The sequence below is a fragment of the Pieris napi genome, chromosome 2 (genome assembly GCF_905475465.1).
Source record: "Pieris napi chromosome 2, ilPieNapi1.2, whole genome shotgun sequence".
Lineage (NCBI taxonomy): Eukaryota > Metazoa > Arthropoda > Insecta > Lepidoptera > Pieridae > Pieris > Pieris napi.
In genome coordinates this window covers 6,700,983-6,728,507 of record NC_062235.1, presented here as the reverse complement: position 1 = coordinate 6,728,507, position 27,525 = coordinate 6,700,983, and the positions used below count along the sequence as shown (strand labels likewise).

Here is a 27,525-nt window from a genome sequence, read left to right as displayed (position 1 = left end):
AAACATAAAAAAAACTTACATATCTAGTAATATAACTATACATATATTAAAAGTACAAATATATATTATGACATTTGTTTAATCTACACTTAAAACCCTAAAAGTTCCAGGCATTCCCGCATATTCCTCATTAAATTTACATTTCGGCCGGAAGCTTTCATCAGTCTTGGCATTGTCCATATCTCGAATATACTCTGTAAACTCTGGTGCATGCAAAACTTCTGCCCATGCATCTGAAATTTTAAATATAATACTTATGTATATGAGATTAAAATATATATGGACTTTTTTATATTCATTGCATATGGGAAATTGTAAATAAAGGAAGTTATGTAATTTTCAAATTTAAATAAGTTTAATTTAAAGGAGATTATGAGAAACGTATCGTTTAGTATATATGTGTTTCGCAAAAGAGTGAAAGATAATCTAAACGATTATCTGTCGAATTATTAAGATATAGAAGATAGTAACGTAAAATTTGGGCTAAAAATAAGACTAATTCAATTACATGTGCGCAACTTTTTAAATCAATTTTTTATCAAGATTATTCATCCGGTTGGCGTAACGGCGCTAATATTAGCGCCGGTAAGCGTTATAGCAAATATAAGATTGTTTTCTGCGATATCCGAGGGAACATAATGAGTAAAAAATAGATTTTTAATATAAACACAGCGAACAATTAATACATAAAAATTTAAATTAAACTTGTCTCTCATTCATAATTTTTATTAAGATTCCAGGGATAATTGAATTTTTTATTCTTACATTTCATTAAGGCCGATTTACATTATCTTAGTGTTTAGGAGAGTGCTTTAGGATAGTACTTTAGTTGAAACATGTAAACGCTACTTGCTTTAGTAAACGCTACGCTAAAGAACTTGCCTTTCAAGTTGTACTAAAGCACTCTCCTAAACACTAAGATAATGTAAATCGGCCTTTATACGCAGTGACGTACGAAATTAAATGGCGTACAAACAGCAAGTCTTTATGATAAAAGGAATTTATATCAAAATGATTCATAAAAATCTTTATCTTGAATTTTAGACGATCAAAGGCTTAAAATAAATGAAATTTACTTATCATTATTTCAAACAAAAATATAGATTAGAATGTATTTAGCTGTAAAAGTTGAATAACGACAGAAACGGTGTTATTGCCATTGTAATAAAACCGGAAGTAGACTCTAGCGCCATCTGTTGCGTACTATCGTTTACAGAATTAAAAAAAAAACTGTATTTTAATTTTATTAGAAGAGATTTTATATTTGATAAAAATATAAGTATTAAACCTAGGGTTTAGTTTTAGTATGCGGTGCTGAACCTGGAGGTCGTGTGTTTGAAATCCGGATGTTCACTCATAAATTCTATAAGTATAACTCGAAATTTAATTATATTAAATGAATGTATGTTACCTCTCAAGTCTTTTACAGATGGCTCAGTACCACCTAAATCTTCTGGTAAATATTCCTTTCCAAAAAGCTGTATGAGAGTATCACAATCTTTGTGATGCTGTAGCCGCTGTATCATCTTCGGTTTTAATAGCGTTTTCAAAATAGCGATCAAAGTATCCACTACCTTTGAGTTTGACACAATGTGAAGTCCTTTTATTCGTAATCCATAGCATTCCTGAAAAAATTATAATACATTAAGACTATTTTGTATACATATCATATTTATTTTATATTATTATATATTTTAGCATTTAGCTGTAATCAGCTACCAACATGAAGCATTAAATAGCTTTAAAGCTTTAAATCTTCAAAAGGAAAATAGTTCAACAAGCACCTAGTTTAATAATATACTTACAACAATAATTGTAATAATTTGACGTAAATCCATTGGGTTCAAATTTTTTATAACATCAGAGACATTTGCCAAGCGTATATCAAAAATGCATTGATAACTTGCAACGTAGTCGTGTGCTTTCATGTATTCTCCAAGCTGAAAATGAACAGTTAAATTTACCCCATAACTACTTCATAATTAAAGTATATTCTTGTCCTACATTGGCTAGTTTGAAAAATATACCTTTCCTAGGTATACATATTTCTTAGGTTTCTTTCTGGGAGAAGAAATTACGGTTTTTTTTCCAACTTCATTAGAACGTTTACTACTTTTATTATTTCAACTACCTATGTAAAGCTACACATTTGAATACAACTTTATTGGATCACAGGCCACGAACCGGAATAGTCGCGTCGAGTTAATAATGTAATAATTTCGCGTTGATATCCGTTAAACATATTTAAATGCGGGTAAAAAAAGGCTTTACAAATAACATACAAAACCACGATATTCATTTTATCATAGAATATATCTTTAGAACGGTTTTAATTTTGTACTAGGCCCTTGTGATAGCAATCTCGAAGTTTTTTTTATGTAAGTATGATGTTTGACGTTTCTCAATAGATCGCAGTCGCCGTTGCAGGAACAGGAGGAGGCAAGGAGTTGCAGAGTACTGTGTCATCACTTTGGCTACCATTATTTCATGTCATAAGCTATAAGTATTAATGATTCATAACGTGGCATATACAATAAAAAATACAATTAAAACTTTACACATATTCCGAATCTGTAAAAGTTAAGCAACTGCGCCGAACTCGTGATAGGGCCTTTACTTTTTAACACAAATATTCTGTGATGTTCTTCTGTGAGCTTCGGCATAACGATGGCTGATCTGAAATTAAATAAATAAATAAATTATAAATAATAATAAATAGGTATTTTGTATATAAGTCTATAGGGGTTGCAAACTCAGTATTGTTTACCGTAACATGATTTTGAACTGATGATTTTTCTTTTTTATTCTGCTCTAAGTGCCAACAAATTTCTATAATTTTATTTTATTTTATTGTGTGCTTGTATTATCGTATATGTTTTAATTGAATTTTTTAATTTTTAATTTCTATTCTATTTTTTTTTGGTGAAACTTATGTTTACATTAATTGTCACACATTATAGATGTAAGATTTTGTAAAATAATTAGTAGATTTAGTACTGTTTGTGATGTCGTAAGCTTAATAACTAAATAAATAAATAACATCTAATGGGGTATGGGGCATACAGATTTTTGTGTTGGTTTTGTTTATTATTCTATATGAGTGATTAGGTCTTTATCAACCCGAATATTGTTTTGCAGATAGCAAACCGCGTTTCTGGGTTACATATAATGTTAATAACCAAGTAAGAATGTGTGTATTATATGCCAATCTCTTAAGTAAGTACAGGAATACGATATTATACAATATCCAAATTTATTTTATCATCGTCACTCCGCAGCTTATTGACAGGTTTGCATGTCAAACTATAACATCTCATCACCACTTGTAACATGAATGTCGGATCAGAATCGACTTGTGAGATACAGGTCTTTCAACGGCTGTCTCCCTCAATCGAGGTTTCAGTCACTTTCTCATTCACTCGCGATATTAACTTCAGTAGAAATCGTTGCGCTTCCACCGCTTTTGACTGTTTTGTACTTATGTGTATATCCGCAAAACTTATGTATTTTCGCCGAACACGAAATTTCATTGGCGATGCAAAATTTAAGACAATTTTTTTGTCCTTCATAAGATTCGGAATATACGGTAGGTATTACCTAACAAAACAGCTCTAATTAAGAATATATACATATTCTAAATAACAGGTGGAACTCAATTACCACACCAAATTGAAAAAAAAGTTGTGTACAAAAAAAATATCTTAATTGTATTACCCTAAAGTTCAGTAAAAGTCATATGTAAATTTAATAAATGTTGTTACCAAATTTATTTATATAATCTTTAAATTATGTGTTACCGCTTAAATCGCATTAATTAACTTTTTTGCATAACTTCTCAACCTTTGTGTATGTTAGGAGGCAAAACATATTATTGCTTTGAAACTGAGTTTTGTGAACAAATAAATGACTACACAGTTTTTTTTTTAAGACAATTCACACCAATTGACCTAGTCCCATGCTAAGCTGGTGAAGCTTGTGTTACGGGTACTAGGCAACGGATATACATCCATATTATAGATAGATAGACATATAAATAAATACATATTTAAACACCCAAGACCTAAGCACAACACCAAACGCTCATCACATCAATGTTCGTCTCAGCCGGGGATCGAACCTGGGACCCATGGATTCGCAGTCAGGGGTACTAACCACTACACCAATGAGTCGTCAATTTTAACAACAGTTATAAGAACATTGTTGGTGTAAACTTTAATGCTGTCAAATAAACAAAAATTTACAATTACTTACTTTTTTTCAATTATTTCCCATCCGCCCAACCTATTTGCTCATATGCTGTGTGAATAACTTACCCAATATCGAAGACATTCGCAAAGTCTTTGGTAAAATCGGTGACACCAAAGAAGTGTGGTAACATAGTCCTCATAGTACATGCACTATCAATTTGCTTTTTTGCACCTTCTATAGATCCCTTTGCTGTTACCACCGTTGCCTCTATGAAATGATCAGCTAAAAAAAATTGTAAGTAATATATTATTCAGATGTTATTTCTCATTGCGGAATATCTTAGCTATATACATACATTAAAATATACATTAAAACACCCCTGACTTATAAACACCTGTTACATTTTCCAGTTATCGAGTTCTTGGCACTTTTGAGATAAGGAGAAAGTTTCCACGTTAATTAAAAAACCAGAGGAAACTAAGCTAAATACATATTATGAGCCTATATTCACAATTAATACAGATTATCGTTATATTATTTAACGTACGTGATATAGCGAATATTTTTAATCCTTAACACATTCAATGATTCCGAGTGATGATTAAAACTAAAAAACCTGATTACACTTCGATTAGCGCTTATTATACACAATAGATGACAAGTATTAATGCATTTTTTTAAACAAAAAAATCAAATTACAAAAAACGTAATATTCACATTAATGGTGTATTAGTGGAAACCTTGGCCAGCATTTGGCTGATACAGCAAAAACTACAAATGACGGACAAATGACTTACGTACAACTTGTTTTTTGCATTACAATAAATAAAATTCGCCAGATGGTCCTCTGAAATATGGAACATATTATTTTATATCAGGAATAATAAATGTTCATAGGTAAACCGTGAAAGTTTTACAGGACTAAAGTATGAAATAACCAATATTAATAATCAAAGAGTATTATTATAAAAATACATTTACAATAATATTTTATTCGTAGAGGCAAAGTTGCATATTTCGTGATTATTACTCTTAGAATAACACAAGATGACTTAAAATGCATCGTAAAGACATATGCAGTAACTCAAGTAGTAGTAGCAGTAATTCAAGAGCATTGGAAGTTATTATAAAAAATCTTAGTAATGATGACTGCAGATTACACGATCGATTCATAGGAATATTACAAATACCTTAGGCAAAGGTATGTTCTTAGTAGAAATATATACAAAATTACGAAGTTAAAGACGAACTAATCGAGTGGAAAATTTTAAAGACACACGTATAAGATTTCTTAGAGTGACGTAGGCTAGCTTAATTGTATTTCAAAGTAAACTACGTGTGCTATTTACTTGAAATTGAATTTTAGTAGAGACAAGGTTACATTCGCAGATAATTGTGAATGTTTGACATGTCAATAAATTCAGGGTATTGTACACTATTTAGCTTCAGTCTGGAGTCGAAATGTAGTAAAATAAGGTGGAATAAGTCCGTAAGGTGAGAAAAGAAGTAGAATTACTAATCTGAAATCAGATGTTATAAAGAAAGAACAAGGATTCGTCTTCCGCTAAGACATTAGAGTATGACCAAATGATATTTATTTTAGAAATCATAATTCTTCTTAAACAAAATAGGATTTTATGAGTTCTTCATGAATGTATGCTTTACTTTTAAATTCAATAAGGCAAACAGATTCACACTTCACTATAATTATGATGGGGTATACTTAAGTCATGACGGGAAATTAGCTTGGTATATATGTTGTACTGAAAAAGTGTATTGTATTCTAGATTTTAATAATAAAAAAATATTTTTCGAAAAAATTCTTTCAACTAAAATTATTTCATTTTAAATATATAATTGAAATAATTTACTGAAGATGGCATGCTAAGATAACAATTTATTCTTTGTCACGTTATTGTCACCTTAATTTGTTAGGTGTAAGTGTCAAAAGCATTTAAGAAAATTATTTTTTTAAGCTTAAAGTAAACAAATCATGCTATGTTGAACTCTTGTATAGTGTTTATATTTATTAAATAAAACTCCTTGTCCGGGCTATTGACCGAGAGTTGATAGAACTTGATGTTGAAAATTCTAATGTAAGGAGAAAATTACCTAAAGGGGAAAAAATAAGGCAAAAACAGTTGTATCTATACTTGTTTTAAAGTCTAATTAATGAAAAACGCAAGTGAAACCGCAGTTGATAGCTACTATATTGAAATGTATATATATACATTATAATGTATATATTCATGATTCCGTAACCTATGCATGAAAGCGTAGCAAATTATTATATCTAACTAGCGGACCCGACAAACTTTCTGTGCACACATCTTAAACACAAAATTTCAAACTTAAATAAAAACACATCGAATTTATTGTAAATAATCTGAACTATTCTCGAATCCACTTCGAATCAAAATCGGTCCATCCATTTATTGCGTTACGGCTTTGTCGGGAAATTGACATTGTTAATGATAATATCGGCACAATAAGCTAATAGAAACTTGAAATAATCAACCGATCAACTTGAAACATTCTAATTGTCAAATTTTAATAATACTTTACCATACTACTACCATTACGTTAAGCTGTCAGTTGCATTTTGTTATTTAGTGTTAAGCCGTTCTTGAGTTATAAATAGTGTCACTAACACGGCTTTCTTTTATATATATAAAAATTTTTTTACGACGAAGTTATCTTGATAAACTCTTAATATAGTTAATATACTATTTAGATGATGAATAAACCTATTATTTATACATTAAATCGTTAAATAATTTTAAATACCTACGGTTTAGTTAAATCTACAAATTATCTTAGGTTTAAATAATTGGTTAATACGTAAATGGTATAAGAAAATTTAGAATAGAAGTTGATAGGATTTTTTTACTATCCCAACATAGTTATATCATCACATTCAGAGAAGAAAAAAGTGTTAATTAGTTTGAGAGTTTTTTGTATTCTCGGAGTTGGAATAAAAAGCATCATAAATCAAATTATTATATGAAGAAGCTGCAATGTAGAACTCGATAACTACGATCATCGGATGGACTACGCGTCTTTGGAATCTTGGAAAAGGGGCTATCGATGATGGAAATGCTATAGAGATGAACATCCATAAGATGCGGTTCATATTTATCACCAATATGATTCCATTTGTGTGGGGCCTATCGATAAAAAACATAATAACTATACACTTGTGTAATTTTTGACAATTCACATTTTCAGTTCATGAATTTTATTTCTATATTAAAGTTTTGTAACCTGTGAAATTATGTTTGTATCTAAAAGGTATTTCTATATATAGAAGGCACGAATTTTATTTGTCTGCCTATCTCAATCATGCCAAGCTAATGGACAGGTTTAAATTGGTTCGTTCGCAATTGTATTGAGACAAGTGAATTTTAAAATCAAGATTATCTTTGATACGTTAATTAGAATTCAGGATTTCTGTTTTCATTCAAGATTCCATCGTTTGATTGGATTAAAAATACATTTGAAACCAAGTCTACAATTTACTTACTGAAATTTTTCTTTTTAATATGCGGTTGCTGCTGTAACCATTCTTTCAATATATCAACAGCCTTCTTCATCTCTCCCGGTTTCCCTAAATTGATTTCTTCTCGTATATGTTGCAATGTGTCTGGCTTTACTTTTAACACTTTGTCTTTTGGTATAAAATCCATTTTTATGATGTAACGACTTACGCCTAGTACGTCCGATTAACAAATACAAGGCTTCACTGTATTTGAACAGTATTGTGGATCGTGGGGGAGGTCATTTTGATACATTACAACAGGACGATAAGCAAACGAAACGTGTGAGCAAAAGCGAAACCCGACAAATACGGAAATGTCTACGATGTAAACATTTACATTGATCGAAATTCAAATACAATTATAATTTGGATTTGCCGAAAACCTTGGAAAAATATTTACTTAGCTTAGGATCATTCTATTGCCATAATCAATTTAGATGAATATATGTATCATTTCAACTTTAACGATATATTTCAGCAAGTGTTTAAAAACTATTTAACTCGGTATGATTTTCTTCTCTTGATACATCATAATAACGTGGATAATAAAATTGTAAATCTTATGAATATTTAAAATAAATAACGTTAATTTAATTGCAGAAATAATGTGTATATTAACCCCAAAAGTGCCTCTTATTTCAGATGACTTTAACTAAACAAAGAGGCTTTTGAAAAACAGAAAATATATAAAGATAGCTTATCCTCGTGGGAAACTTCTATCATGATCTGGAGACGTGATGCGGTACCCTGAGTGTGAGGCGGGCATGTCATAATCCATGGCATGTGTATTGTGTATGTAGTCCCAGAATCCCGAGGTAATAGATGATTGTTGTTAGATAAGTGTCTTTCATTAGGAGGACTAGAAGAAGGAATTATCCTTGCGTAACTTTTATTTAGTGTTGAATACAAAGATAGTGGTAGAGGGACAACTTAGAATAGCGTTTAGTTTAGTGTTTTATAAATTCTTGTAGGAGATACAATTTAGAAGAAATAAAACATACGCGCTTAAAGGTGCGGTATTGAGATTATTAAAATACACTATTTATTGTTTTCGTTTGTATTATGTATTATTATTTTTACAAAAGATCCCTTACACACATTTTTTTTAAATAAAGTCTTAAATAAAGTCTTAAATAAAGTATTAAACATTAAACCTTAATTAAAAATAATTACGAGTGTAACTGAACAACTAAAAGTTCACTGTTAAATTTTTGATAATTAAATTTACTCCTTATCACAAAATTAATGAAAATGAATTAACATATTTGTTAGTAATTTAAAAAATACTCTTGTTAAATTAAGCTTAAGCTTGAAACTAGTATCGGGAAAAAAGTAAAACTTTGGCTTACTGGTAGTAAATATAAAATTAGAAGCATTAAATTTCATTTTTGACGTTCATAAGTGTACAATGTACATTGTACCTATATGAATAAATGATTTTTGATTTTTGACTTTTGAAAGAAGGCAAAAGAACACGAGGCCGTTCACCAACCAGATAGACCAACCGATGGAAACAGAATATCCGCTCCAAATGATTCCTTGCTGACCACGATGCTCAGACATGAGCTGCTGACTGAAGAGAAAGAGAGTCACTATACAAGTGAACGTACGTACTTTCGTCAAGAATTCGTATGTAACGTCGATACGATCTTTGCTTTTGACATCGATATTATGTTATTTTTATAGCTACACGTATTCTTTTAGAACGATACATATTTGTGCTTTTAGTTCCAAATAACGCCCACGTCTTAAGTCGTCCATACAAAAATCTTTTGTTACTTTCCTATTTCCACAAATTCGACACAAGAAGGCATATTTTTGTCAATATAAAAATAGTCTGAAACTCAGTTTTGCTTATTGTTAGTAATTTAATAACTAGGTAATTTATTTACTATCCCATGTATTACAGCTTAAATACCAATGCCCATACTTTACTAAATCAATTATTTAACAATTAAGAAAGTTATTCAGAATATCTACAGTGCGTAATTCTTGAAAGTAATTTTTAGTTTCTAGCGAACATCGTTCTATTGGGATAAGTTAGGTTAGCAATGCTTAGTAAAATGATACTGCAATAACATTCAATTATTTAATAAAAAAATAGTGGCGCTACAACCTTTTAGATCTGATTTATGTATCAGTTTCATGATCGTACTTTTTTTTTCTTGAAGGCAAGTAGGTGATCTTACTGTTCCTGACATATGACTAATGACGTCGATGCCGGTTTCATTGCGGTGTTTTCTTTCACCTTACTAGTGTTAAATGGGCACACAGACAGACAGTCCATTGTTATTCGGCGAGAGAATCAAACCTACGATCTTAGGGATGAGAGTCGCACGCTGAAGCCACTAGGCCGACACTGCACAATTATTTCATAGGTTATATTTTAAAGTAAATTGATCGTGTGTACTCAACTGTCCATTGTTTCATCTATAAATTATAGAATATTGCCAAAGGCATACTTCCTCTTAAAAGGGTAGTTTACAAACTAAATTCGACTAATATTTAATGTATTCTACATAATTGTAAACTAAATCTAAATATTTCAACGATTCGCTATTGAACCAAGCTTTTCAATTTACGGTGTAGTTTGTAAGTTAAAATGCCCGTGTTTATTGTTGTTGTAATATTTCTATAATTAAGTAATATTTAGATAGTTTATAGAATACGCATAGAGACGCGATGTCACTGCGTATAGAGAAAGAATCAAGCCGATCAGTAATACTTTACAGATTGACAATTCGACAAGCCCTTCGCTGAATTTGGTTAAAGGGATGAAACTGGTATTTGGGAGCTCCAACCCAGAGATGTAAGCAGGATCTTTCTTGGCAGAAAACCAACAAACTGAGTGAGTCTTTGTAGGGTTAAATTTAACAAGGGTGCTATTACCCCACACAGAAACTTTCTTCAGTATCGTTTCAATTTTAGAAACATTTTTGTTATAGCTCTCATTGACTTAATATCGAGACATGTCGGGGTGGCTGGAATAAATACTGTCGATGGTGCTGTCGTCTGCATAGCAATGAATGTTGTCGATAATCAACAGGTCATTGATATGCAGAACGAACAGGATTGGTGAGAGAACACAACCTTGTGGAACCTTCGTCAACTAGGACTTTATTGCAACGACCTAGAAGAAATTAAATCATCCTTCGGCATAATCCATCGAGGAAACCGGGTAGTTTCGACAGAAGTGCCCTATGTCTGACAAAAGTTACCCTAAGTTTTGCTAATGACCAAATGGCTCGGGTATTTTCACGATATTTTCCGCTGTTCCGTAAGGGAATATAAAAATCGTAAATTGTACATGTACATATTTATGTAAAAAAAGTTCTCCTTTTAATGAAGCAACCACGACGTTGCAATGATGTTATTAAGAAGTGAAAAAGCTTAAGGCGCTTGAGTGTTTTCTCTTATGTTGGCACCAACTGTGACCATAGGTTCAGATTAAGAGTCTAGACTTCGCAAACTATTACCCTAGTACATAATATTTAAAAATTCAACGTACAGGAATTAACATATTATATATTCTTAGTGAAATATTTTGTACCCTTTAAGCGATTAGAATTTCTAAGGATACCAAACTTAATAACAAACGAAAATACAAAACAATAGAAAACTTCCTTTCTTTTTTGATATTAACAATTAACATAGACTATTAGAATTATATAAAGAGAAAAAAGTAGTTTGCATGTCGAGGCCTAAGCTTGTTATAATTATTCTTAACGACTATAATTGTAATTAACCATAATGAGAGAACCTATATCAAATTAATCGACACTTAGAGTCCTAAAGGATCCGGGCATTCCAATAATAGCCTCGTTGTATTTATCTGTTTGTCGTTTTGACTCATCAGTTCTGGCTGTTTGCATCTCTCTCAAGTGGACCATAAAGTCTAGCGATTCCAATTCATCTATTAAATCATCTGAAATAAAACAAAAAATATTTTTCTGGAATTTTCCAAGAAATTATACAAAAGTCAAGTAATGCCCCATTGTTTCATTATTTTAAATTGACGATCTTAGAGAGGAGCCTAATTGTAGCTGTAATAATGTGAATGTGTAAATAATACTATATTAGTAAACTTTCATTTTAAATATCCATCATAAACAAGTTTTCCTTGAATTGTTAATTTATCAACTGGTAATCTAATTGGAATCATTTGATTTATGTTTTTAAATAACTTATTTACGTATTACGTGCTAATTAAGCTGTTAACAACTAAAACTATTCCTCGTATATATAACTATATACTAAGTAAAAATAGGTGTATATGTTATAAGTAATATATATGCATTAATTTTTTTTGACTTGGGGAATTGATTAAGATGTACCGAGATTTTACCGAAATACCTACATTTTTGTACAAGCTGTAACGACAGTCATTTCAGTGTAATTAGAGTGCATGAGTTGTAGAAAGAACTAAGTATACCTTAACTCTATACAGCGACCAATGTATATTGCGCTTTTAAAGATTGAAACCATAAGCAGCCAAAACTAATTATGTTATGACTGAGAATAGTAAATCATTAAAAAAAAACATTTTTTTGTCATCGATTGTACTAAGTAAAAAAAGTGGCGTTACTTTACCGGTTTCTTGATCTTTTTTTATTATTTGGTAGGTAGGTGATAGGTCTGATACACTAATGCCCGAACCCAATAATCAATCCACAATCTCAGATTGAAAACAATTCACTGATGGTGTATTATCTGGCGTAAACATCATCGACGCACAACGTATAAGTTCGATCGACGAAAAAAAACATTGAGATAAAGTCAAAACATTGATAACCTAAGTGCTACGTACTTTCTGACTACTGTTTAAAGATAATTGGAACCGATTTTAATTTCAAACTAAACAATGACATTTAATTATAATTAGATTATTTTTTAATGTAAAAGAAGGCAAACGAGCAGGAGGCTCATCTGATGTTTAGTGATATCGCCGTCCATGGACACTCACATTGCCCGAAGGCTCGCAAGTGCGTTGTCGGCCTTTCAAGAATTGGTACGCTCTTTTCTTGAAGGACCCTAAGTAGAATTGGTTCGGAAATACTCCAGTGGGCAGCTGGTTCCACATAGTGGGGCTCGGCAAAAACTGGCTTAGAAAACGCTCAGTTTTGGAACGACGAACGTCGAGGTGATACGGATGGTATTTTGTATTTTGCCTTGACGTAATATATAATTTATATAACATAGCTTATTTACATCATCTGCTAGATTTGATTTTGCGTACATGCGTACATTTTTGTTTATGAATATGACTGATTACGTTCCTACGAGTACGTATCAAATAATTAGATACACACAATACATAAATTACGTTTGAATAAATTATAAGGCTTTTAAAATGACGTGTAGGTTGAGCTGTATAATTGATTGTTAATTGCCTAAATGTTGCCTTAGTTATACAATACACTTATACAATTTGACAGATACAAAATGATAAAAGTATCATTTTGCTGCCAAAGGGCAGTATTAATTTTAACTATTTAATGTAACAGTTAGTTTACTTTTCGTCGCTTGTGGCTATCCAAAATATAATTACAAAATACACACCCTGTAATTTATACATAGATTTTTCCTTGCCGCCATACTCGATTGGCAGAATTTCCAATGGAAAATGTTCTTTTAAAGATGTGAGATCTCTGTGCACATGAATTCTCTTTGCCAGTTTTTCGCTCAAGGCCTGTTTTAGTAAAGAAACAAGTGTGTCTATAGCCTTTGATGACGTCATAAAATGTACTCCCTTGAGTCGAAGGCTAAAACCTTCCTGTAAAAGAAAATACCAATAATATTTTTCAAAAGAAGAGCGTCCGCGTTACTTATTAAAACTAAATCATTATTACGTTTTACCTAATTGTGTTTACGCTATGATGAAAAGTGACAGCTACTAGACTATAGTTAAAACGGTGCAATTAGGCACACTTGTTTTTAATAAATAAAAAATAAATACCACGTTTTACCTATCTGCGGCTATTGTAACTGCAGATCTCTCTTATACACTTTCTATGTATTTAGAAAAAGAAAACTGGCGCTACAATCTTTTATGGCGCCGAATTTACATTTTTTTCTTCTAATAGGCAGGCATTTCTTCTGATAGATCAGCCTTCCGTTTTGTGTTTAAGGCATGTCAGTCTCCCCACGATGTTTTGCCACTCTGTAAGAGCGGGTATTAAATGTCTCACATAGACGGTCGTGCACAGAAGGGGTTCGAACCTAAGACGTTAAGGATAAGAGTCGCAGTCTGAAGCCACTCTGCTCTCCTCTCTCTCTCAATAAGTAAACGGGACAAAAATGGATGTCGACAAAAGAAACCTATGGTGGAAGAAGATGGAGGAGGCATTTACCCGAAGGGAGGCATTCATTTTAAATCATAATTAAGGTAATATCTATATCTTTATATATATAATTCTTCTGTGAGTGTGTATGTCACTGAACTTCTCTCAAACGACTGGACCGATTTTGATGAAATTTTTTGTGTGTGTTCAAGGGGATCTGGGAATGGTTTAGATTCACAAATCAGCCCGCCAGATGGCGCTGCAGTCGGTACTTTCATACTTTGCTTTACTAATTGCTTGAAATATCATGCAGGACAACGTCTGTCGGGTCCACTAGTACCTATATAAAAATGAAACCCGTTTTCCGTTGTCACGACACAACATGAAAACGGCTTGGCCGATTTGTCTGATTCTTTTTTTATAATATTCCTTGAAGTACGAGGATAGTTCTTACGGAGAGAAAAATTAAAAAAAATTGAGTGAAAAAGTCTAAAAACAACACTTTTCTATATTTCCATACAAAATATTCGTAATAATATTTAAAGGCAATTTGAACTTTAATACCATATCATAAAGTTCAAGTGTTAGTGGAGGGGTTCCGGGAAGGTAAATTTTTATTTTTTGACATAATGTATTTATTGTATTATTAACTTTGTTTTTTTTATCTTACTGGCTAGACTGGTGTCCCGAATAGCAGGCAAAAAAAATAAAGAATCGACTGTTAGGCGGTACGATGTTCGCCAGGCCAGCTAGTTGTAAATAATTGTGTTTATGAAATAAATATTTTATTTACTAGAATTAAAGTTAAGTCTGCATTTGTTAATTCACCAAGTTTTTTTTTATATTTGTTGCTTAAACTAAGCATATCATATCAAGCAATCATATAAGAAGCGGTTATATTATTTTTACAAACCGTAACGATTGTAATCAGCTGCCGCAATTCTAATAAGTTTATGGTCTTCACAACTTCTAATACATTTGTGTCGAGATAGTCAAACACCGCAATCACACCGTTGTTGTAATCTTTAGCTTGAATATACTCACACATCTACAAAATGAAATTAGTAAGCGCGTGATACACTTTGAATTAGTATGTTTTTTGTGACCCTGAATGTCCTCACTTTCAACATTTAATTTAATGAACCAAAGTATAGTTTATAATAGATAGTATACAATTTGCCGCTGCCGTACAAAATCGTCTTTATGTCATCACATCTTTTAAGTATTAACTATTAAATTCACGCTTTTCAATATATATAAGCGATATCCAAGCACATATCTTTAATTCAACATAATATAGTTTTAAAACTTAAATATTGTATGGAATGTAACAATTCAATAAAATAGTGTCTCGTCTTATAATTAAAGAATCTTATTCTTATAAAAAAACAAATGTCACTTAAGTAAACGTTAGATGCCCTGCGATTCTGTAACTCACTTTTCGAACTCACACAGCGGTTTTCGCATCGGCGGTCGCTCTCAAATCAGTCAACAAAACTACAAGCTCCCACCTATTCAGAATGCCAAATCATAAAATGACTGCTTCACGACTGATTTGAGAGCGACCGCCGATGCGAAAACCGCTGTGTGAGTTCGAAAAGTGAGTTACAGAATCGCAGGGCTGCATTAAAAATATAAATGAAAACGAACGCAGAAATGCCCGCCCAATATCTTATTATATAAAAACTTTACTTTGTTTGCTAAATTGTTGTTTTTACTTATTAAAACAAACGAACCATGAACAACGTAATTAAAATTGTATAAATTATTTTTTGCATCTTTTATATGCTATCAATGCAAAGGAATCGAGGCGATCTCAATGGCAAATTTTCAATTCTTGTTTTCTTCCCTTGGCTAGTCGTTAAATTGATTCGTGGCCATAAATAGTGTTTTATTTTAATGTAATGAATGATACATTTATTTATACATAGTATTAAAACAACAGACAGTGTGTAAATTGAGAACAATAATAAGGTAATTTAAGAAATTTATTGTTTTCATACTTTTTTCAATTATTATCTTTTTTAGAAGTAACTGTGTCTCATGTTTGTGTTGAAAGGTGTATTATGTAATAATAATATAATAAAATTCTCTATCACAAGGGTACAGAAACAGAAAAAAATATGGAAAAGTTATAACTAAACTTACCATTAGTAAAAATTTGTAGTAATTAGTAAAACTTGTAAATTTTTGCCCACTATTTTTGATGACGTATACGCGATCGTGTCTATCCGTCAGTTGGGGAAGAATAAACTGTATACTGGAAAAATTGTATCGTAATATGTGTAACTTTCCGTAACGAAATTTTGGTAGATAATTATCGGGTCGTTGCGTGAGACGGTGACAGAGATTGAAGATGGTGTATGTAGGCTAATTAACGAATATCCAAAGCAATTTACAATAAAGATTTTTAAACTTAGCGGCCAGTTCCTGCTGGCCACGGTTGAATAGTTATTTAATAGAATTATCTAAAGATAAATACAGGTTATAGTATTCAGAGTAAGAAGTATTCTAAGTATGAAGTAAGTTTTGAAATCGGTCCAAAAGATTAAAAAACTTTATAATATAAGTATAGAACAAACAAGCTTGAAGACAAATAAATTAATTCACAACTTAATTCACGGACCTAGCTTCATCAATGCGTTCTGTTTGCTTTTGGTAGTAAATAGGTTACGTTTTCATATGCAACAAATAGATTAGATGGCGTGTCGAATCTACCATATCTACTACTCACACCAAGCCTTCATACTCCTTCATCAAATCCCTGGGATTGGAAAATTGTAACAATTCTGGCATAAGCGTGCGGAAAGTGTAAGATTTCTCCATTTTTCTCTTTGCTCTTTCCACCGAACCTTTGCTTATGATAACACACCTCTCTAGGTATTCTCGGGCTGAAATATATCAAAAGAATGCAAACAAATATTTGTCTTTATTTTCGTATTAATTCGATCTTATTTACTATCAGAGCTTAAAAGCTATGGCAATAACTATAGAAAATAATCGCTCTATTACGATAAGGGCTCTATATAAAAATATATGTTTATTATTTCGCGTAAATTAAGCAGCGTTTTCGCAGTGACCCTAAACAAAAAAAGGTTACGTCATGATGTACGTTTATTACTATATTTCAAAGAGTTGTTATAAGTTATTTAAAATATAATACATCACATTCGTTTAGTAAATTGTACTGTACAAAAACCCGTTTATTATTATAAGCAATTGATATTTAGATACATGAACCAGGTAAATTTTATAAACGGGACTTCATTATCAGTGTAATTTTCCAAAAATATATAGCGGCCTATAAATTTCCTACAGACTTAAATTTTTTTTTGGTAACATGAGGATTGAGGACTGATCACAAATATACCATAAAGAAATGTTATCAAAGAAACAGATGAAAAATTAGTGTATAACTAAAGAATTAAAATTTAGTTTTTTTTAAAGTTCTTATTTTGTGTGCTCGATGATATACGTAGGTTAAAACTATTGAACTGCTATTATTACTAACTTTAATAATAAAAAGGTATTCATGTGATGATTACTCAATTAAAGAAACTTAATTTATTTTTATCTTTTAATTAAAATGACGCGCGGTCAGGATATTTAGCAAAAAATTAAGTTTCTGTAAATTTGTTGTTATTATCTAATAAGCAAAAGTAGTAGTGGTTTCAGCTTGCGAATCCCTGAGGTGATGATATGTTTGAACCATTGCTGTGCAACAATGGACTTTCTGTCTATGAGCGCATCTAATACTCGCTTGTATGGTGAAGGAATATATCATAAGAAAACCGGCATGTCAAAATACAAATACAAAAATTGACGACGCGTCAGATAGAAGACTGATCACCTACCCGTCTAGGATATAATAATTATCATAGAATTGGATGCAATCTTAGACCTTAGCGCTAATGGATTTTAAAATATTATACGTTTTTTAAGTTACAAGATTACTGTGGTCGTGTGATAATAATTATTAAATATGTTTTTATTAATTATAAAGCGGTCTAAAAAATAATCTCCTAATAGATATTTAAATGTAAGATAACAGATATTAAAATACACCTAATAGAGGTATTAAATTAAATTATTATACTTACAGAAATCCTTCTTTATAAAATGATTTTGTTTTTGAATCCATTGAATCAATAAATCGATGGCTTCATTGATACGTGTTGGTGAATTTACATTCACTTGTTCACGTACAAAACTTAAAGTATTTGGCTTGAAGGAAAGCGCACGAGTTGTTTGTATGAACTCCATATTGCGTGTAACAACTGCGCGGTTTGACTTTACACTATTTCTTAACCTCCACATTATAAAAATATAATGTGGAGTCAAAACCTGTTTATTGATATTAATTATTCACTAATGACCGCCAAATAAACTTCGGGATTGTTATCGAATGCAACGCTTGATGTTTCTAAGTATTTTATGCAAATCTGTAAATATATTATGTTTAATAGCGTTAAAAATAATCTGAAACAAAATCTTTTCTTTTGTCTACACAGGTTAGGTATATTTTAAAGTTAACAATATTTGATAATGCTTCGAGGGAAGAAGGCTCCAATTTTCCAAAAAAATATTAAGAGCCGTAAGTTATATAGAGTAGAACTTTGGATTGTTTCATAATAGTAATATTATTATTATTATTCAGGATATTTGTATGATGTTAATGTTGACATGATAATGTAACAAATATATTACAATGTTTGGGTTTAAAATGTTTGGGTTGCGCACAGCGACTAAACCACATTCTGCGACCACCGTGGAGGCTAATAAACAAGATAAGCTTAGTGCGCAGACATCCATAGTGGCCGCCGGTGTCAGGAAGAGCATTGACCAGTTGGAGGGGGTAACAAATGAGAAAAAGAAGGCCAAAACCTACAAAAACGCAAAATCATAAAGAAGCAACGCTGCTGAGGCAATAGCCGTTCAACAAAGTGCCCTCCTTCAACTAGTTGACAATTCGACAAGCCCTTCGCTGAATTTGGTCAAAGGGACGAAACTGGTATTTGGGAGCTCCAACCCAGAGATGTAAGCAGGATCTTTCTTGGCAGAAAACCAACAAACTGAGTGAGTCTTTGTAGGGTTAAATTTAACAAGGGTGCTATTACCCCACACAGAAACTTTCTTCAGTATCGTTTCAATTTTAGAAACTACTTTGTTAAAGCTCTCATTGACTTAATATCGAGACATGTTGGGTTGCTGGAATAAAATCTGTCGATGGTGTTGTCGTCTGCATATCAATGAATGTTGTCGATAATCAACAGGTCATTTATATGCAGAACGAACAGGATGGGTGAGAGAACACAACCTTGCGGAATCTTCGTCAACTAGGACTTTATTGCTTCGACCTACAAGAAATTAAACCATCCTTCGGCATAATCCATCGAGGAAACTGTAGATTTGACAGAAGTGTCCCATGCCTGGCAAAAGTATCTCTAAGTTTCACTAATGACCAAATGGCTCGGGTTCCAAAAGGTATTTTCGCGAGATTTTCCGCTGTTCCGATTTTGCCCTCAATTATCTGGTTTAAGGGTTGTATCTTAGATGAATATAAAATCGTAAATTGTAAATATTTGTTTCTTCTTTTAATGAGGAAAAAACGACGTTGCAATGATGTTATTAAGAGGTGAAAAACTTTAAGGCGCTTAAGTGTCTTTTACTCGTATTTTGATTGGCGCCAACATTGAACATAGGTGTAGATAAGGAGTCGAGACTTCGCAAACTACGTTGGTAACACTGAAAATGTTTAGGAAACGAAAAACGGCTTAATGTAGAAAGTTGCCAATACTTTAATTTTTTTTCGAAGTAATCTTCGTTCCTCTCTACACATCGTCGCATTCGATTGAACCACTGAGAAAAGCAGTGGGCCCATTCTTCCTTAGGGGTGTCTTCTATGGCATTTATGGCACCGCATCTTCAGGGCACGTAAAGATTTGATGAGAACAGAAAGAAGAAAAGAACATTTGATGATGACCCTTGTACATATTTAAAAAATCAACACGAATTTAACATACGGGAATCATTCTTTGCCCCATATTTTGTACCGTTTAAGCGATTAGAATGTCTAAGAATACTAAACTGAATAACAAACGAGAATAAAAACAATAGAAAAATTCCTAATTATTTTTTATTAACATAGACTATTAGAATTTTATAAAGAGAAAAAAGTAGCTTGCATGTCGAGGCCTAAGCTTGTTATAATTATTCTTAACGACTATAATTGTAATTAACCATAATGAGAGAACCTATATCAAATTAATCGACACTTAGAGTCCTAAAGGATCCGGGCATTCCAATAATAGCCTCGTTGTATTTATCTGTTTGTCGTTTGGACTCATCAGTTCTGGCTGTTTGCATCTCTCTCAAGTGGACCATAAAGTCTGGCGATTCCAATTCATCTATTAAATCATCTGAAAATAAATAAAAAATTATTTTTCTTGAATTTTCCAGGAATTTATTCAACAGTTTGAGGTCAAGTAATGTCCCATGGCAGACATTTTCGCATCCGTTTCATTATTTGAAATTGGCTATCTTAGAGAGGAGCCTACTTGTAGTTATAATTATGTGAATGTGTGTTAAAACCGATATAAGTAAACCTTCAATTTAAATGTCCATGATAAACAAGTTTTTCTTAAATTATGAATTTCTTAATATTTTTACAAATGTTAATCTAATTGGATCATTTTATTTATGTTCTACGCGATCGATTTTTAAAATAACTTTTTTACATATTACATTTGTGAATAGTAAATCATAGAAAAACTTTATCAATTTGATTTTTTTAAATTTTATTTTTGTTGTCGATCGTACGTAAAAAAAGTAAAAAAGTGGTGTTACAACCCTTGTTCTTAGCTTTACCTGTTTTTCAAGTGAAAACTTCTTTAGCGGCGTTGAACACTTTTATTGGAATGGGTAAAAAATGTTAAACTCGCGTCAGGACACGTGACCTGATCGAAAATTCGTAAGACGGATGGAAAGTAGACAGCTGGCGCGGCGTATTTAATGTAATATAAATTGTCATGTTTGTGTACGATAGCGCAATGAATAAATATTGTATTCTACCACATAAATGATAGTACTTTTATAGTGATAATTAAAGCACTTCGTGCAAAATTATTCCCTAGCCATTCCAAAATATCAAAAATGCACAACGTTAATATTCAAGTTTTCACTTCTGCCGGCACTCCCGGAGTGCAACCCGTCGTTTTTTTTATTAATGACTTGATGTTGGTTATAGGCCTGATTCACTAAAAGCGGACTATTACTCCCGCATCTCAAAATACCTTACATCATTGACGCACGGGAGTAACAAGCCTGGTTACTGAATGCCACCACCAAAACTTTACGCAGTGTGTCAGGTGGAGATAGGGCATAGTTTTAAATGTTTAGTGTTTAATGCCCATCGTAAAATAAACAATGATGAGTGTTACAGTCTGTTAGTCTTTTTTTCTTGTTTTAAAGAATACAAATACATGCCTTAATCAATTTTACTGCATATTAAGTTGAAAATATATTCTTCTAAATGTTAAAGAATTATATATGAGTGATTCGACTTACACCTAAAACATATTATGTTTACATACTTAAGAACCGATATACTGACGGTCTTGCAACATGTATTATTTTACAAACTTAGTAATTTTAAATACTCTGATTGTGTTATCTGGCGTAAACATAATCGACGTACAATATGTTTATAGATCGTCCAACGAAAAAAATAATTGAGATAAAGGTAACTCATTTATAACCGAAGTGTTAAAAGATAATTGGAACCAATTTTAATTTCATACTAAACATTGACATTTAATTATATTAATTAGCTTATTTACATCATCTGCTAGATTTGATCTTGCGTATTTCGATTTATGTCCGATACGGCCTAGATTGTATTTATTTATAAACTCCATTATAACTGATAAATCCTTACAAAGAAATCACTAAAAATATTCATGAATATCACTAATTAAAGTAAAGTAAAAAATCGTTTAATCACATAGGTAACATAATGTCCACTTATGACATGTCAGTAAATAAAAATATATTAATGCTTCTAATTACGTTCCTATGTATCAAATGATTACACACAATACATAAATTACGTTTGAATTAATTATAAGGCTCTTAACATTACGTGTATATTGGTTGATAGATTTTAAAATACAATTTGACAGATACAAAATTATACTTTGGTAATCAGAGTGCTAATTTTAACTATTTAATGTTATAGTTAGTTTATTTTTCGTCGCTTGTAGCTATCCAAAATATAATTACATAATACACACCCTGTAATTTATACATAGATTTTTCCTTGCCGCCGTACTCGATTGGCAAAATTTTCAATGGAATATGTTCTTTTAAAGATGTCTGATCTCTATGTACATGAATTCTCTTTGCCAGTTTTTCGCTCAAGGCCTGTTTTAGTATAGAAACTAGTGTGTCGATAGCCTTCGATGACGTCATAAAATGTACTCCTTTGAGTCGAAGGCTAAAACCTTCCTGTAAATGAAAATACCAATAATAGTTTTTAAAACAGGGCGTCCGCGTTACTTATTAAAACTAAATCATCATCTCGTTTTACCTGAAGTACCCTTTTGTCTCATTTCGCCAATTGTGTTTACGCTATGATGAAAAGAGACATCTGAGTACCTACTATAGTTAAAACGGTGCAATTAGGCACATTTATTTTTTATTTTACTTTTAATAAAGTACCGTATCTAAAAACGGTTGTAACAGCACATCTCAGCCTTATACACTTCCTATGTAGGAAGAAAAAGTAACACTTTAGTAAGTAACAAGTTAAATGCGTACATTGACAAAAAGTCGTCCGTGCACAGGCGGAGTTCGAATCTAAAACTTCAGGGATAAGTGTCGCAAATCTGAAGCCGCCACTGCTCTCTTCTCTCTCTCTCAATACGTAAAGCGGGAAAAAATGGACAAGAAATACGAGGTAGAAGATGGAGGAGGCATTTACCCGAAGGAAGGCATTCGTTTTAAATCATAATTAATGCACTAAGTTTCCATTTGTAAAGTTATAAATTTTTTTTTTTAGATATTTGTATCTTAAACTAAGCAATATCATAATCAAGGAATCATATAAGAAACGGTTAAGGTACACACCGTAACAATTGTAATCAGCTGTCGAGCTTCTACTATGTTTATGGTCTTCACAATTTCTAATACATTTGCGTCGATATAGTCAAACACCCCAATCACACCGTTGTTGTAATCTTTAGCTTGAAAATACTCACACATCTGCAAAATGAAATTAGTATATTATATACGCGAGATACACTTTGAATTAGTATGTTTTTTTGTGACCGTGAATGTCCTAACTTTCAGCATTTAACAAATGAACTTTTGACTTAGTATTAAAAACCGTTGATTTATATTTACAATAAAAAATTGTTTTCATTTACAGTAAAATATTTAAATGAATTCCTGTTAGCTATCGTAAAAACTATCAGTTTGAATTATTCAAATACCCGCAAAAAAAAAGCCGGAACTTACAATGCTTGACGTCATTGTAATATAAATACGATTATAGGTATTATTTAACATTTAATTTATTTTTCTAGTTCATAATACATAAGATACGATCTGCTACCGCCGCCGTACACGACTTTATGACATCCATTAATTAATAATTTATCAAATCTTTGAAATTCACGGTTCTTCTTTACTATAATATATAGAAGCGATAGCCAAGCACATAATAGACGCTCCTACATAATACACTTAAAAAACTTAATGTAATGGAAACAAATAAATAATAATATTATGTAACAATTCAATAAAAAAAATTCTCGTCTCATGTTTAAAAACAAATGTCACTTACATAAACGTGAACTGTATTAAAAATATAATTGAAAACAAACGCAGAAATGCCCTTCCAACGTTTCATTATGTAACTTGAGTATTCTTGTACAATAGTAAATAAAAACTTTACTACAATATAGCTACTAATAGCTAAATCGTTGTTTCTACTTCTTACGATAAAGAACGTAATTAAAATTATATAAAATATTTGTGTATGTTAATTATTTTTTGGATCTTTTATATGTTATGAGAGCCAACAAAGGCGATCACAATGGGAAATTTTCAATTTTATTCGTACAAGGCCGTACTGTTACTGATTTTAAAGTTGTTTTCTTGTTTTCTTCCTTTGGCTAATAGTTAAATTGATTCATGGCCATAAGTCGTTTTTTATTTCAATATCATGAGTTATGAATTTATTTTTAAAGTGAAACTTTTATTACATCATCTCAAACTTTTTCGTCTGTGTGTTGCATGTCGCGTGACGGTCGGCCGCGGAGTAGGGATAAAGTGAAAGGCGCTCGTCATAGCAGCCAAGGCCAATATGTCGGCGCCTATAGTTCGCAGCAGCTGACCGTGTAGTGTATAGACTATTATTTAATATGTGTATATAATCTAAATAATTGTTAAGTATTATGTATATCGTACTCTCTAAGGCACAGAGTTCAATAAAAACATAAGTCGAAGACTTAGTCTACTTTTATTATTTCCCATTATCATTCCAATTTTTCAAGTATAAAATTAAGATTGATAACGCAATTTTGTACCCTTAATGGAATATTATTCCAAAAATGTTTAGTTAAATGTCTATAATGTGAAAAAAGTTACACTTTTACCGTGGTTTCATAAAACCACACAATCCCTTTTTACATAGTATAACAACAACAGTGAACAGTGTGTAAATTGTGAATAATAGTAGAATGTGGTCTGGAACGTAAAGACGAAGTTAATAGTATATTAACTCTCATTATGAAAATAACAATGCAAAATTAAATACAGGCTACTTTATATGTAACCGTGTTTTGTCTGTCACAGCTTGCTTATTGCATTATGTATAAAATATGGACGAACTAATATCCTCTATCACAAGGTAACGGAAACGGAAAAGTTATAACTACTTACCATAAGTAAAAATTTGTAGTAATTAGTAAAACTTGTAAATTTTTGCCCACAATTTCTCATAACGTATACGCGATCGTGTCCATCCGTCAGTTGGGGGAGAACAACATTTATACTGGAAAAAATTGTATCGTATATGTAATTTTTCATAACGAAATTTTAGTAAGTAGATAATTATAGGGTCGTTGCGTGAGACGGTGCCAGAGATTAAAGGTGGTGAATGTAGGCTAATTAACGAACATCCAAAGCAATTAACAATAAATATTTGAAAACTTAGCGGCCAGTTTCTGCTGAACACGGTTGGATATTTATTTAAGAAAATTATCTATAATATAAAAATGAATCCCAAAATGTGTTGGTAAGCGCATAACTCAACAACGCCTGGCCCAATGTGGCCAATTCTTTTTTTATAATATTCCTTGAAGTACGAGGATGGTTCTTACGGAGAGAAAAATTAAAAAAAAATCGAGTGAAATAGTCTAAAAACAACACTTTTCTATATTTCCATACAAAATATTCGTAATAATACTTAAAAGTCAATTTGAACTTTAATACCATATCATAAAGTTCAAGTGTTAGTGGAGGGATTCCGGGAAGATACATTTTTATTTTTTGACATAATGTATTTGTTGTTTTATCAACTTTCTTTTTTTTATATTACTAGCTAGACCGGTGTCCCGAATAGAAGAATCAGTATTTAAAAAAAATAAAGAATCGACTGTTAGGCGGTACGATGTTCGCCAGGCCAGCTAGTTTAAAGATAAATTTAGGTCTCTCCTTTAAACTCTCCGCCACTCTTTTTAATCACTAAGTTTAGGGTCATACAAATTGTTTGAACTGGAGCAAATCCCAAGGATTAGGATCATTTAAATTTTCGTCAAATTTATAAAAAGCTTTATTGAATAATTTACGTTTAACGAGAGCTTTGAGTTTATTTAGTTATAATTCTCTAATTTCGCTTGAAAGTTTGTTGTAAAAACGAATACAATTTCCATATAAGGAGTGGTACATAAGTATAGATTGTTTGTATCTAGGCTTGATGAAATAAGAATTCATTCGCAATTTTAAATTCAAAGCTCGGTCCGTGCGTCTGTTATCAATGCATTCTGTTTGCTTTTGGTAGAAAAAATAGGTTACGTTTTCATATGCAACAAATAGATTAGATGGCGTGTCGAATCTACCATATCTACCACTCACATCGAGCCTTCATACTCCTTCATCAAATCCCTGGGGTTGGAAAATTGTAACAATTCTGGCATAAGCGTGCGGAAAGTGTAAGATTTCTCCATTTTTCTCTTTGCTCTTTCCACCGAACCTTTGCTTATGATAACACACCTCTCTAGGTATTCTCGGGCTGAAATGTATCAAAAGAATGCAAAAAAAATGTTGTTTTTTATTTTGGTGACAATTCGATCTTATTCACTATCAGAGCTTATAAGCTATGGCAATATCCCTATTTTAGAAAAATTCAATTATAGAAAATAACCACTCTAATATGCTAAGGGCTCTACATAAAATTCTATCAGAAATTTTTGTATAATATAGGTTATTTCGCGTAAATTAAGCAGCATTATCGCAGAGACGCTAAACAAAAAATGTGCGTTTATTACTGTGTTTGAAAGAGTTGTTATAAGTTTATAGTTATTGTTTAGTAAATTGTACTGTACACAAAACCCGTTTATTAATTATAATAAGCAATTGATATCTTCAAGGTAAGGTCGTACGCCAAAACAATTGAACCGCTATTCCTAGAGGTCATATGTTCGAACCCCGGCTGTGCAATATTCGACTTTCAGTCTATTTGCGCATCTAACGCTTGTACGATGAAGAAAAATATCATGAGGAAACTGGCATGTCACAAATATAAAAATTAACGTCGTGTCAGATAGAAGGCTGATCATCTACTTGTAAAAATTATCATAGAACTGGATGCAATCTTAGACCATGACTCATATAGGTTGTATTGCTACCGGATTATTATTATTATCTAACTAACAAAAAAAAACAAAATTAAATATATTAAAAATACTGAAATAATGACAAAGAATAGTTTAATTTAGTTTTGTTTCAGTTGTTGTTTTTAAAATGTAAAAACGCTTACTCAACTCATCTCAAAACAATTTTTTATTGTTTTCCACTCATTTCATATAGTAAAATAACTATATCAAGCGTATCATTAACCCTTTTAATTATTATTCATTCAAATAAAACCTTCTCAGTTTTTTAAGATAACTGTGGTGGTATGATAATTATTATTAAATATTTTTTAATAATTATAAGGTAGTAAACTCCTAATAGATATTTAAATACTTACACCTAATCTAGTTTTTAAATTAAATTATAATACTTACAGAAATCCTTCTTTATAAAATGGTTTTGTTTTTGAATCCATTGTATCAATAAATCGATGGCTTCATTGATACGTGTTGGTGAATTTATATTGACTTGTTCACGTACAAAACTTAAAGTATTTGGCTTGAAGGAAAGTGCACGAGTTGTTTGTATGGACTCCATATTGCGTGTAACAACTACGCGGTTGCTCTTTACACTACTTCTTAACCATATCCAATTAAATAC

At 31.6% G+C, this 27,525-nt stretch overlaps 1 protein-coding gene across 3 annotated transcripts; it reads right to left on the bottom strand.

The window, feature by feature from the left end:
* On the bottom strand, positions 1-27,525 carry LOC125057115. Of its 3 annotated transcripts, none has more exons than XM_047660604.1 (10): positions 27,300-27,525; positions 26,146-26,302; positions 24,952-25,063; positions 23,134-23,268; positions 13,286-13,499; positions 4,314-4,470; positions 2,559-2,676; positions 1,806-1,940; positions 1,412-1,625; positions 1-233 (listed from the first exon to the last, which is right to left on the bottom strand). In XM_047660604.1, the coding sequence occupies exons 1-10, from the start codon at positions 27,460-27,462 to the stop codon at positions 79-81; spliced, it is 1,560 nt and encodes a 519-aa protein (XP_047516560.1). In that variant the 5' UTR covers positions 27,463-27,525; the 3' UTR covers positions 1-78. The 3 variants fall into 3 exon arrangements, with proteins under 3 accessions (XP_047516560.1, XP_047516567.1, XP_047516552.1); XM_047660611.1 differs by lacking the exon at positions 23,134-23,268 and adding an exon at positions 14,921-15,055; XM_047660596.1 differs by lacking the exons at positions 23,134-23,268; positions 24,952-25,063; positions 26,146-26,302; positions 27,300-27,525 and adding exons at positions 14,921-15,055; positions 16,156-16,267; positions 16,742-16,898; positions 18,108-18,323.

Excerpts from the sequence above, each read along its gene's own strand:
- LOC125057115 (XM_047660604.1), bottom strand. The coding sequence starts at position 27,462 with ATGGAGTCCATACAAACAACTCGTGCACTTTCCTTCAAGCCAAATACT. Across the intron at positions 13,500-23,133 it reads AGCTGATTACAATTGTTACG|GAAGGTTTTAGCCTTCGACT; the intron begins GTGTGTACCTTA and ends TTTCTTTTACAG. Across the intron at positions 1,626-1,805 it reads AAATTATTACAATTATTGTT|GAATGCTATGGATTACGAAT; the intron begins GTAAGTATATTA and ends TAATTTTTTCAG.